This window comes from Ovis canadensis, chromosome X, assembly GCF_042477335.2.
Source record: "Ovis canadensis isolate MfBH-ARS-UI-01 breed Bighorn chromosome X, ARS-UI_OviCan_v2, whole genome shotgun sequence".
NCBI lineage: Eukaryota > Metazoa > Chordata > Mammalia > Artiodactyla > Bovidae > Ovis > Ovis canadensis.
This window is the reverse complement of record NC_091727.1, coordinates 118193106-118205991: the sequence shown is the minus strand read 5'-3', so window position 1 is coordinate 118205991 and position 12886 is coordinate 118193106. Positions and strand designations below refer to the sequence as shown.

Genomic DNA, 12886 nt, shown 5'->3' with positions numbered 1-12886 from the left:
TTCCAGAAAGTTCTGAAAAAGCAAAACTTGAATTTCCTGTACATAGGCAGCTATTTATATAGCATTTACATTGTATTAACTATTATAAATAATCCAGAGGTGATTTTAAAGTACAGGGGAGGATATGCATGAGTTATATTCAAATACTGTGTAATTTTATATAAGGGACTTGAGCATCCTCAGTTTAATAACCATGGGAGAAGGGGGGCAGTGGTCCTGGAACTAATCCCCTGAGGATACCTAGGGACAACTGTAGTATCGTTTAGGTGAGATCCTGAGTGAGTTCCAAAATTCAGGAATTGTCTTAATATCCATATAGCCTGCAAAACTCTTTTTATAACACCCAGCATTTTAGTATTTGACTGTTAATGTCAATTATAGCTAACTTAGTAAAACAAAATCTGAAACATTGAAGCAAAGATCTGCTCACCACTGACAGCCAAATTATGTCATAATTAAGTAGTTAAGACTTTTATAGATCTACTTACCTTAAAACCAGAGTACTCCTGAATTATCCTGGTAAATGTCATTCCTATATTAGGCTCCTGAAATCTGTGTTTACAACCACTGTATACATGGATTGTCACGCAACTATTTGAACATCTTCACCACAAATGTAAAAGCCATGGCCTGATGGTCTCGTCCCTCAGTGCCTGAGCCCTATTGAGCTTACATAATGTCTCTTTGCTTTCCTTAAGAAGGAAAACGGCCAATAAGATCAATATTTGCTTCAGAAACTCTTCAGACTTTCAAATTCAGACCCCTTAAAAGAAACAAGGATCACTGCAACCGTTTAGAGAACACATTCTTATTGCTGGTTCCAGAAAGGAGAACCTCCTCTGTCTTGGTGTGAACATTTCACTGCTTGCCTGAAGACACTCCCCTGGGTGAGACCGTCACATGGAGGGTGTACTTACAAATGGACTGACTGTGATTAGTGCCAAAGGACTGCAGTGTAATGGTGGGGAGGGGCAGAAGAGAGATTTCAGGGAAAGCAAGAGCTAGTTGACTCTCTCTGCTATAGGAGCTAATTGAGTATCTCTCCTCTAGCTAGAAGAGCTAGCTATCTCTCTTATGGTATCTTGTATGCTTTCTGTTAGAAAGGACTATGGGAAATCTATTACAGTTAGTCCAAAGTTGCACTGCGTGACCAGGAGTCCCATTCTCTGACCATGGTCATCTTCTCAGCATGGAGAAGCCAGGCAGCTAGACTCTCATCATCCCATCTTTCAGTGAGTGAGTCATCCCAGTCTCCTCTCCTGTTCTCGTGACAGGGACTCTCGCCGGCCTGAGGAGTCTGGACTCCGTGATCTGTTTCCTCTTTTTGTCATCTTGACTTCTGTTAGCCCACTTAGGCGTGAGTGTAAACCGTCCCAAGGCATACCTTTGCTGCTCAGTTTTCCGAGGTCCTTTTTTGTCTCCTTGCCAAAGCAGTCCGGTGATCAGGACTAGGCAGGCAGGGAATCATTCCGCTTCCTTTATTGTCTGTAGCTCAGGTTCAGCCCCTGAGTACAGTGGGGACATGCCTCTCTTCACCCTCACTCTTATGGGGTATGTTGAAGTGTTAGTCATTCAGTCATGTCTGACCCTTTGTGACCCCATGGACTGTAGTTCACCAGGCTCTTTTGTCTGTGGAATTCTCCAGGCAAGAATACTGGAGTGGGTTGCCATTTCCTTCTCCAGGGGGTCTTCTGAACCCAGGGATCAAACTCAGGTCTCCTGCATTGTAGGTGAATTCTGTACCGTCTGAGCCATCTGGGGAATACTTTAATCAAATAGGCTACCTAATTTGTTCCTAGAAACTGTCCAGTTTACGGTGTTCTGTTCTCCATTGTCCATAGGAAAAAACAGCAGAACTCCTTCTTTACAAAAATATAAAACAATTATAGCATTTTAAGCCAATATGTATTACAGTTATAGGGGCTTCCCTGGTGGCTCAGATGGTAAAGCATCTGCCTGCAGTGTGGGAGACCTGGCTTCGATCCCAGGGTCAGGAAGATCCCCTGGAGAAGGAAATGGCAATGCACTCCAGTACTCTTGCCTGGAAAATTCCATAGATAGAGGAGCCCGGTAGGCTACAGTCCATGGGATTGCAAAGAGTCTGACATGACTGATCAACTTCACTGGTATATTACAGTTAGCGAATTTGCATGCAACTGTATCACCTAGCCTTGAATTCTAAATTATTCAAATTGAAAGCAAATTATTCAATTTACTGCTATTATGATGATCATGATATTTAGAGCAGTCATTCTCTACAGTTCTTGTTTCCTTGCTAAAAAACAAAATTGAACTGATGTTCAGTTACTCAGTCATGTCTGACTCTTTGCAACCCCATGGACTGCAATGCAGCAGGCTTCCCTGTCCTTCAACACCTCCCAGAGTTTGCTCAAACTCAGATCCATTGATTTGGTGATTACACCCAACCGTCTTATCCTCTGTTGTCCCTTTCTCCTCCTACCTTCAGTCTTTCCCAGCATCAGTATTTTCCAGTTAGTCAGGTCTTCACATCAAGTGGCCAAAGTATTGGAGCTTCAGCTTCAGAATCAGTCTTTCCAATGAATATTCAGGGGTGATTTCCTTTATAATTAACTGATTTGATCTGCTTGCAGTCCAAGGGACTCTCAAGAGTCTTCTCCAACACCACAGTTTGAAAGAATCCATTCTTCGGCATTCAGCCTTCTTTATGGTCCAACTCTCACATCTGTACATGACTACTGGAAAAACCATAGCTTTTACTAGATGGACCTTTGTCCGCAAAGTAATGTCTCTGCTTTTTATTCAGAGTCAGCTGAGTCAGTTTTAAAGATGTTGGCTATATTCAGTGATTCATGAGTCTAGCAGCATCCCATCTGGCAGAAAGAAAGAAGCTTTGAAGAGCCATAGAAAATGGAAGCCTTTTACAGGTAGAAGGAGTCAGGTCAAGGAAGTTATTCTAAAAGAGACCTGATTGTTTCAGGCAAGGTCACCTTCCTTTGGGGCACAGCAAGTGTCTGTCCAGTGAAGTACCTCATTAGTGCTGACCAGGAAATTTCAAACTTGAATGTAATGCATGTACTTTTTTGACTAGTTAAGATCGCCAGTCCAGGTTCGATGCAGGATACAAGATGCTTGGGGCTGGTGCACTGGGATGACCCAGAGGGATGGTATAGGGAGGGAGATGGAAGGGGAGTTCAGGATGGGGAACACATGTACACCCATGGCAGATTCATGTTGATGTATGGCAAAGCCAATACAATATTATAAAGTAATTCACCTCCAATTAAAATAAATAAATTTAAACTAAAAAAAAAAAAAAAAGATTACCTGCCTGGAAAAGACTGAAACTGCAGTTAGGTTGATATTAATTCTCAGGTGATGTAGGTTTAGCACAAGTGACTCCATTTTGGGCCTCTTGTCTCTGTCTCTCTCTCTTTTTAAAATTTATTTGGCTGCACCATGTCTTAGCTGTGGCATGTGGGATCCAGCTCCCAGAGCAAAGACTGAACCCAGGCTCCCTGCACTGGGAGCGTGGAGTCCCATCTTCTGGACCACAAGGGGAGTCCCTTGTCTCTTTTTTAACACCCTGAAATTTGGGTTTTATGAATCTGCTGTCATATTTCCCACCTGTCTTTCTCATTTAATTTCTATAAACCATGGCTACTATATTTAGTTCTAGAGACCAAATTTTAGACCCTTGATATTATATATTCTCCTATATTTTAAATTCTTCTATATTATATATTATATATTGATAGGTAACCAAGAAAAGTCTTACTTTCTATTGGTTTATATTTATGAAATCTGTATTGTCATGATGTACCTATTTAGGTGTACCTTGGTTTGGGAAAATGTTGACTTTTTAGTGAATTTTTGTAAATCAGTATTTCCAATATTTCCATATAAAAGAGAGCTTTTTTTTTTTAGTCATACACTTTGAGATATATTATTTCCCAAAGGAAAATATAATACAAAATAAGATAAAATATAGCTGTGTACTGAAATGTGAGTTATCTGTTTAGCTCCATAAATGATGACTTGACAAAAAGATATGGCCTTGATATTCCTTGGCCCTTTTCAGTGTTATCTGTTACACTATACCAAAATATGAAGTTCTTTCTCTTATAAGAGGAAATTTTTCTATTACGGATTTTATATAAGACATGATTTGCAGCAGCACAAATGATATGACCCATTTCTGCCACCAGAAGCCAATTTGCAGGCTTAATACTGAAGTTTCAAAGCTAACTTGAGAACCTAGTATTGAAAGCTTGAAACCTAACTTGGGACTGTACAGTAAAGAGGTTGGATGTGATATGTATGTTTTTCTTCTATCTAATCCATGCATGAGATATCAGTTGATTTTGATCACACAAAATGGATAATTTTTAAAACATCTATACTAAATTAAGAGATACTTACTCCTTGGAAGGAAAGTTATGACCAACCTAGATAGTATATTGAAAAGCAGAGATATTACTTTGCCAACAAAGGTCCGTCTAGTCAAGGCTATGGTTTTTCCAGTGATCATGTATGGATGTGAGTTGGACTGTGAAGAAAGCTGAGCTCCGAAGAATTGATGCTTTTGAACTGTGGTGTTGGAGAAGACTCTTGAGAGTCCCTTGGACTGCAAGGAGATCCAGCCAGTCCATGCTAAAGGAGATCAGTCCTGGATGTTCATTGGAAGGACTGATGCTAAAGCTGAAACTCCAATACTTTGGCCACCTCACGCAAAGAGTTGACCCATTGGAAAAGACTCTGATGCTGGGAGGGATTGGGGGCAGGAGGAAAAGGGGACGACCGAGGATGAGATGGCTGGATGGCATCACGGACTCAATGGACATGAGTTTGAGTGAACTCTGGGAGTTGGTGATGGACAGGGAGGCCTGGTGTGCTGTGATTCATGGGGTCGCACAGAGTCAGACACGACTGAGTAACTGAACTGAACTGAATATGATTATATGTATATATTTATGAAGTTCTTCATTTCCAAGAAAAATCTTTTACATCAATTAATTTACATAATTATGGTATACATTTGAAAATTTGACTTATTTTCTCTTCACTTAAAATTATTTACAAATTCTCCAGGGAAAGGGCATGGGTATCAGGATATTTGAAAAGCCCCCCAGTGAACTTTAGAACCATTCTTAGAAGATGATCTATAAACTCATATCAAGAAGTTCATTGTTTAGGCTCTTGTTATGACCATCTGTTAAAAAATTTTTTTAAAGACTGTGTTACCTCTAAGTTTCTGTTGAATTTTGCATTTTACAACCTTTCATTTTTCTTAATGAGTAACCAGATCTTTTCTGCTCTTTTGATATGCTGCCTTTGTAATACAGCTTTGAAGATTTGAGTCGGTAATGTTTTTTTTTGCTCTTTCTGCTTTATATCATTTTAAATAGCTAAGTGTCAGTGATAAATTGGAATATGCCTGTGATTTCATATACACATACTTTTTTTGGCCATGACTATTTTGGTTCGTGATAAACATGCCATTTCTTTCATTTTAGATAATACAAGAAGACCCGATGCATTCTCCCTGGATGAGCAACACATTACATGTATTTTGTGCAATTAGTGGTACATCGAGTGATCGAAGTTATGGTTCCCCAAGATACACTGCTGAAATATGAGGACATGCAGATGTCAAGTGACAACAAGACTGAACTTCTCAGGAATATTTGGAGCTGTGCAAATGTTAAAAATTTAAAGATTTGTTATACACGGAGTGTTTCCTCCTGACACCAAAACTTTCATGCTTTCATACAGGGTGCTTACATATTTGTAAATATTTAAGCAACTTGAAAGTGCCTGGAAAATTGCACCACTGTGCTTAGTTTGTACTTTTTTAGGTAAATCTATATACTGAGAAGTAGAGCTCAAAAACTTTCATTCGATTTGCTTAACTGTCGCTTAAAATATTAATGGTACTGTGTAAAATTGTATAATGGAACACAATAAAAGGTAAAACTTCTTTGTAATTAGAAGTAAAGGAAATAATACTTTGAACTTAGCATTTTTCCTGACAGGAAGCTAAATTCATTATCATACTAATCCTTGGAGAATAAATTGATAAAATTTTCACAAAACATGGATACTTCCAGCTGAGGAGATAACTTGAAACCTTGCCTTCCAGTGGTCTAGACTGGGCTAAAGGAAACATACGCATTATGTGAAAAGGAAATTTTCACAAAGAAAGGGTATATATAGAAATACCAGGCTTCCCAATCCTTCAAGTTTTGATCCAATGATGCTAGGTATTCCAGTCAGTGGTCTCTCTAACATACTAGGCAAGGGATTCCTCTGTGGCTTAGGTTTGCCTAGCAAGCAGCCTTTGTTGCCAAAGCTTCATCAGCTGAGGCTGTCCATAAAGCTAAACAAACATGTCTGAGATTTGCAGTTACTTCAGAGTTTTAGCAGCAGAATCTGAGGGTAGGGATTTTGTAATGATGATTTTCTTCAGTTTACAAAGTTAATAAGGATTTTGATAGAACTTGATGATCACAGCATTTCTTGGGTCAGTATACATAACCACCACATATTTAGCAGCTGCTGGCTAAGGATTACATCTCTAACTATGAAGAAACCTCAGATTAACTAAATAATTCAGGAGAAACCAAGATGTGAAGGACATTTTTAGCTTAAACTATCCATAAAATTTTGGCTGCCTTTCATGTAAACATTAAGTCCTAGATTTATTTTTCATATGTAGTTTAGCCTATCTTATAGACATTTTTAAAAAACCCAGAAAACAGACACTGAAATATAAGTGGATTGCATGGAGCTTTGGCTTTTTAAATACTCTGTGATCAAGTAAATCTTAGAGCTTCTTATGCACCTGGCTTGGGCATATTTCTTTACATGTCATTTTTAAGCATTCAGGGGAGCATGAAATTACCTATAAAAGATTAATTTTGTATTTTAATAAGGGATTCAGAAATTCCAGAGGCAGTCGGTAATTCCTTAATATCTTGAAGTCACGTGAAGAGTTAATTTCACCTTTAAAACTATTATATGTAGTACATATATGTAAAAAAACCTGTCACCCAGAGAGAGTGCTGCCTTCTGAGAATGAGGTGTCTTGGGGAAACTTGAGTGCTCTTTTGTCAATGACCAGTCCCTATCCTATCCCCCAGTATATACTATGCCCTGTGGGTCATTTTAAAAAGTGTAACAAATGACCCCTGCCCTCAAGGAAGTTGCAGTCTAGTTGAGGAGGCAAGATAGACATGAAATTAAATAATATAAGAATTAACAATAATAAGATAAGGTGTCTCTGAGGACTGCCAAATGAATGACACTGTCCATAACTCATATCATATTCAAGGAATGAGAAGCTGCTGTGAATGTTAATGTTCAGGGATGACTTCATGAAAAGTAAGCCTTGAACAGACTTTCAAAGATGAGAAGCTAATCTAGGCAGGAAGACCATCACACTCAAAGTTGTAGAAAGATTTTGTACCAGTTTTGTTCAAGGGAGTAAATGCTAAATCTAGAAAGACAATTTAGACCTGGATATTGGAAGGCCTTGAATACCAGGATAATAGTATTTTGACTTTAATCAATGAACAGGAGGAGACCAGTCAAGATTTTTGAATGGAGAGATTACTTGACTAAATATTTTTATGAATGTAATCCTTTATATTGCTGCCAGATACCTTTGAGTCTGAGAGAGATGGACATATGGAAACCAGTTAGATAGTTATTGTAGTAATCTAATTATGAGTCCATAAGCCCATAGATGTGAACAAGAATGGAGAAGAAAGGACAAGTGCCAGAGATACTATGTAGAAAGATCGGGCATGACCTATTGATGGCTAAGGAGAAAAAAGGAAAAGGTAAAGGTAATTTTGTGTCCTGTGGCCAATGAGTTCTCCAGGTAATGGCAAAATTTTATGGGATTATTTTCACCAGCTTCCAAACTGAGGGTAGAAAGGTATATAGAGAGAACACGGTGGGTTAGACTAGAGAAAGCCAGCTAAGTATGCCTTGAAACACTGTATATGTTAGGTATTACTGTTTCTATAGTTTAATGATTTCATGAAGTGATTTAGCCTCTACAGATGAATTCACATCAAAGAATACATTTCTGCTATACTGATTATTTTTGCAATTAAGCTTGACTCCAGGTTCCCTGGAAATACTGTTTTGATAGTCTTTGAACAGCTTGTAAAATGTGAATAAAGTCACCATTAGTAGTGTTAGCTTATCACAAGAATGATAACCCATAGAGAAAGTAAGCAATTCCATGCAGATATTCTGAGTAACCAGTACACCAATGGGATCATGTCCATAGATGGTATTGTTATTGTTACCATATTTATATGAATTGACTGCATATATAAATACTGTAAGTATCTTTTTAAAAATGAAACAGCAGCAGTGATAGCAACAGCCTTGGAACCGTGACCAACATATCGTAGAACTAGAGATGACTGACTGGTTAATTAATAACTAAATAGGTCAGCATCATAAAGACCTAAGCCTTTAATTATAAATGCTAGTTTATCTATAATGCAGAGCCTGAGCAATGTATTGAAATCTTAGGAATTCCCTAACTCTTGAAAACCTTAATAATGAGATACATATTTCAGGCTTCTCTTACACAAAATGGTGGGCTACCTTCAGTCTTCTACTAACAGTACACTACTTCAGCTATCAGAACACAGGGAGAGGAGTAGAGTAAAAGACGATTAGGGGTGGGGATGGGTCTGTACCACAGGGCTATTCCCCTGTCCTGGGAAGTGGCCAGTAAGAGTGCTTTGTTCATCTTGTTCCAGTGACAATGCTTTCTTTCTAGTCCCTAGCCACATAATGGTTCCTCTAAGAAAAGTGTATATGTACGTTTATCCAACTCCGGATTGACGTTGCAACTAAATTCTTCAAAGATTGTGCCTCTGTGTATGGCATCTTAAGACTTTTTCCAACATACTTTCTTGTCTTCTCTTTTCCTCTTTATTAAGCTGTAACTTGTACACCATGCAATGCACCCATTTAAAACTCAAATTCAGTAGTTTTTAGTATATTCACAGTTGTGTGACCATCACCACAATTCATTTTAGAATATTTTCGTCACTTCCAAAGGAAACCCTATACTCATTATCTGTCACTCCCATTGCCCACCAACCAGTCCCCAGCCCCTGACAATCAGTAATCAACTTTTCTGTATCTATAGATTTGTATCCTGGACATTTCTTATAAATGGAATCACATACTGTATGGCCTTCTATGACTAGCTTCTTTCATTTAGCTTGATATTTTCCAGGTTCATCCATGTTGTAACTTGTATCAGAATTTCACTCCTTTTTAAGGCTGGATAATAGCTCCTTTTGTATGAATATGTCATATTTTGTTTATCAGGTAATGAACATTTGGTTTATTTTTGCTTTTTTGGCTATTGTTGATAATGTTGTTGTGAACATTAACCTACAAGTTTTTCTATGGATATGTTTTCATTTGTCTTGGGCATATACCTAGGAGCTGAATTACTGGGTCATATGGTAACTATGTTTAAACTTTTGAAGAACTGCCAGACTCTTTTCTACAGTAGTTGCACCACTTTGCAGTTCCCAGCAGCACTAAATAAGCATTCTAATTTCCCCATATTCTCAACAACATGTTATTATCTGCCTCTTTGATTATACCTTCCTAGTAGGTGTGAAGTGGTATCTCATTGGGGTTTTTGTTTGCATTTCCCAAATGGTTAATGAAGTTGAGCATTGTTTCATGTGTTTGTTGACCATTTTTATATCTTGTTTGGAAATATGTCTATTCAGATTCTTTACCCATTTTTAAACACTGGTTTCTCTGTTGATCATTGAGTTGCAAAAGTTCTTTATATGTTCTAGATGCAAGTTTCTTATCAGCTATATGATTTCCATATATTTTTGCGGGTTGACTTTTTACTTTTGTAATGGTGTTGTTGAGACAAAAGTTTTTAATTTTGATTATGTCCAATTTCTCTATGTTTTCTTGTCATTTGTGCTTTGATGTTGTATCTAAGAAGGCATTGCCTAATCCAAGGTCATGGAGATTTATACCTATATTTTCTTTGAGTTTAAAAATAATTTTTTTTATTGACTACGTACCCATACTTTATTTACAAATTGCAAGTCTTCTTATGGTACATAAAATGTTTTCTGTAGTTGATCTCAGCTTTGTTCACACTGAAGTGAGTTGTTTTCTGTGCTCAGTTGCTGCTGCTACCACTGATTTGTTTTCTTTCAGGATCAAGATGGGCACTTTCATATATAATCTTATTTTTAATTCCTTCTCTAGCAAGTCTTTCCTGGATTCTTAGCTTTGCATAATTATATCTACAATGGAACCAGCATCCTAAAGTCACCAAGATAAATCCCCTTACTCCAATGTCACATAATCTTCTAAATCTACCTTCCCCTTCCCAGAGTCCCCGGGCTCCGGCGCAGCCGCCATGGGGACTGTCAGCACCTCCAAGTTTTAGTTTTAACTCTTACTTTTAGGTCTTTGATTCATTTCAAACTGGATTTTATTTATGGTTTGAGATAAGGGTTCAAATTCATTGTTTTGCATGTGGATATCCAGTTGTCTTTGTATTATTTGTTGAAAAGATTTACTTTCCCCCATTGAATGGTCTTAGCACTCTCTTCAAAAATCAGTTGACCGTAATGTATGGTTTTATTCTGGGCTCTCAGTTCTATTCCATTGATCTATATGTCTGTCCTTATGCCAGGACTACATTGTCTTGATTACTGTATCTCTATATTAAGTTTTAAAATTGGGAAGTGCAAGTCCTCCAGCTATGTTCTTTTTCAAGACTGTTTTGGATATTCTGGTCCCTTGCATTTCCATATAATTTTTAGACTCAGATTGTCAGTTTTTGCAAAAAATGTAGCCAGGATTTTGGTAGTATTTGCTGTGAATCCATAATTTGGTGAGCATTGCTACCTTAACAATATTAAGTTTCAATTCAAGAGCATAAGATGTTTTTCTGTTTACTTTGGTTTTCTTTCATTTCTTTCAATAGTATTTTGTGGTTTCCAGTGTAGAAGTCTTGCACTTCTTTTTTTTTTAATTTATTCCTTGGTATTTTATTTTTTAAATGCTATTATAAAGGGAGTTTTTAAAATTTCATTTTCCAGTTATTCTTTGCTAGTTTATAGAAACACAACTGACTTTTGTATGTTGGCTTTGTATCTTGAAAGCTTGCTGAATGCATTTATTAGCTTTAATAGTTTTTTTTTAACTGATTCTTTAGTGTTTTCTATATAATATCGTGTCATCTGGAAATATAGAGAATTTTACTTCATCCTTTCCAATCTTGATTCTTTTCATTTCATGTTCTCACTTGGCACTTGGCTAGGACTTCCAGTAGAATGTTAAATAGCAGTGGTAAGAGCAAGACATTCTTGTGTTATTACTCATCTTTGGGAGAAAGCTTTCAAACTTTCACTGTTAGGTGTAGTTTTAGCTATGGGTTTTTCATAGATGCTTTTTATCAGGTTGAGGAAGTTCCCTGCAACATGCTTTGCATCTGTTTTCTGATTCAGTCAGTTCCCCCAGTCATCATATGACCCCTGTATGACATATAGGGAAATAGATGACAAATGTACCCTATTAAGAAAGAATACATTTCTTAATTTTAATATGACATGTACTCTATGACATATGGGGCTTCCTCGGTGGCTTGCGTCTGCCTCCATTGCGGGAGACCCAGGATCAATCCCTGGGTTGGGAAGATCCCCTGGAGAAGGAAATGGTAACCCACTCCAGTATTCTTGCCTGGAGAATCCCATGGACGGAGAATCCTTGTAGGCTACAGTCCACAGGGTTGCAAAGAATCAGACACAACTGAGCGACTTCACTTTCACTTTCACTATGACATATAAGGAAATAGATGACAAATGGTTAAGAAATGTACTCAAATCAAATCATCCTAATTCAGAGTCCAAGTGTTTTCAGCTCTTATATACTATTTCCTACAGTCTTCTGCTGCAGCTTTGTACGGAGACCCAAAAAGTTTCCACTCTTCCATTTTTTTATTAAGAAGGTAAGCTGTTTAAGGGTGAAATTGTCAGTCACTCAGTCGGGTCTGACTCTTTGTAACCTCATGGACTGTAGCCTACCAGGCTCCTCTGTCCATGGAATTCTCTAGGCAAGAATACTGGAGTAGGTTGCTATTTCCTTGTCCAGCGGATCTTCCCAACCCAGGGATTGAACCTGGGTCTCCTATAATTGCAAGCAGCTTCTTTACTGCCTGAGCCACCAGGGAATCTTCTGATTTTTCATCTCTGTTTCCCTGAAACCTAAAAGCACCTGCCAAAGAATAAGTACTTGAGCAGTCTCAAGGAAAGAAAACCAGTTTAGATAAGCAGATGCTTCTAGAGCTTTTAGTATGGGCAAGGCAGTATCTACAATATCCCAGCCCTCAAAGAGATTATGGTTGAGGCAGATACGACATAGTCACAAAAGGAGATATGAGAAGGTCTGATAATAGCAAATCACTGGTCATGACAAGTGCTTGACTAGGCAGAGCTTTTGTAGATGTAGAACAAAAGGCTTCATAAAGGAGGACAGCCTTGAAGGATGAGTAGGAACCAGCATGTGTGTGTTAAGGAAGGACCCTACACAAGGTTTTTAATAGGAAGTTAAAAACTTCATTTTAACTACTATATGAATGCTCACCATTAGAACCAATTACTATAATAAGAGCTATGCAAAAGAAAGATAATAATAGAGTGCATATAAGAGCAGGTAACATTATCTTGTTCTTCTGACCCCCTTATCTTTTGCCTTAGACTCAAACTCAGTAAAGCATATTTTTTTTTGGTCAGAACATTTGCACTCTAATTGCTTTGTCCCCATGTTAGAAAAAAATTGAAGCCAACCTCAGTCAAGTTCTGACCAAGAAGTCTTGTTTTTT

General features: G+C 37.8%; 1 protein-coding gene across 2 annotated transcripts in view; it reads left to right on the top strand.

The window, feature by feature from the left end:
- Nucleotides 1-9214, top strand: part of LOC138931197 (dedicator of cytokinesis protein 11) — a 213172-nt gene extending 203958 nt beyond the window's left edge. For both annotated transcript variants that reach the window (XM_070292122.1, XM_070292121.1), the window contains one exon: nt 5496-9214. In XM_070292122.1, the coding sequence (XP_070148223.1) occupies nt 5496-5618 (123 nt within the window). In that variant the 3' untranslated portion in view covers nt 5619-9214. The remainder of the gene's footprint in view (nt 1-5495) is intronic.
- The last annotated feature ends 3672 nt before the right edge of the window (nt 9215-12886 follow it).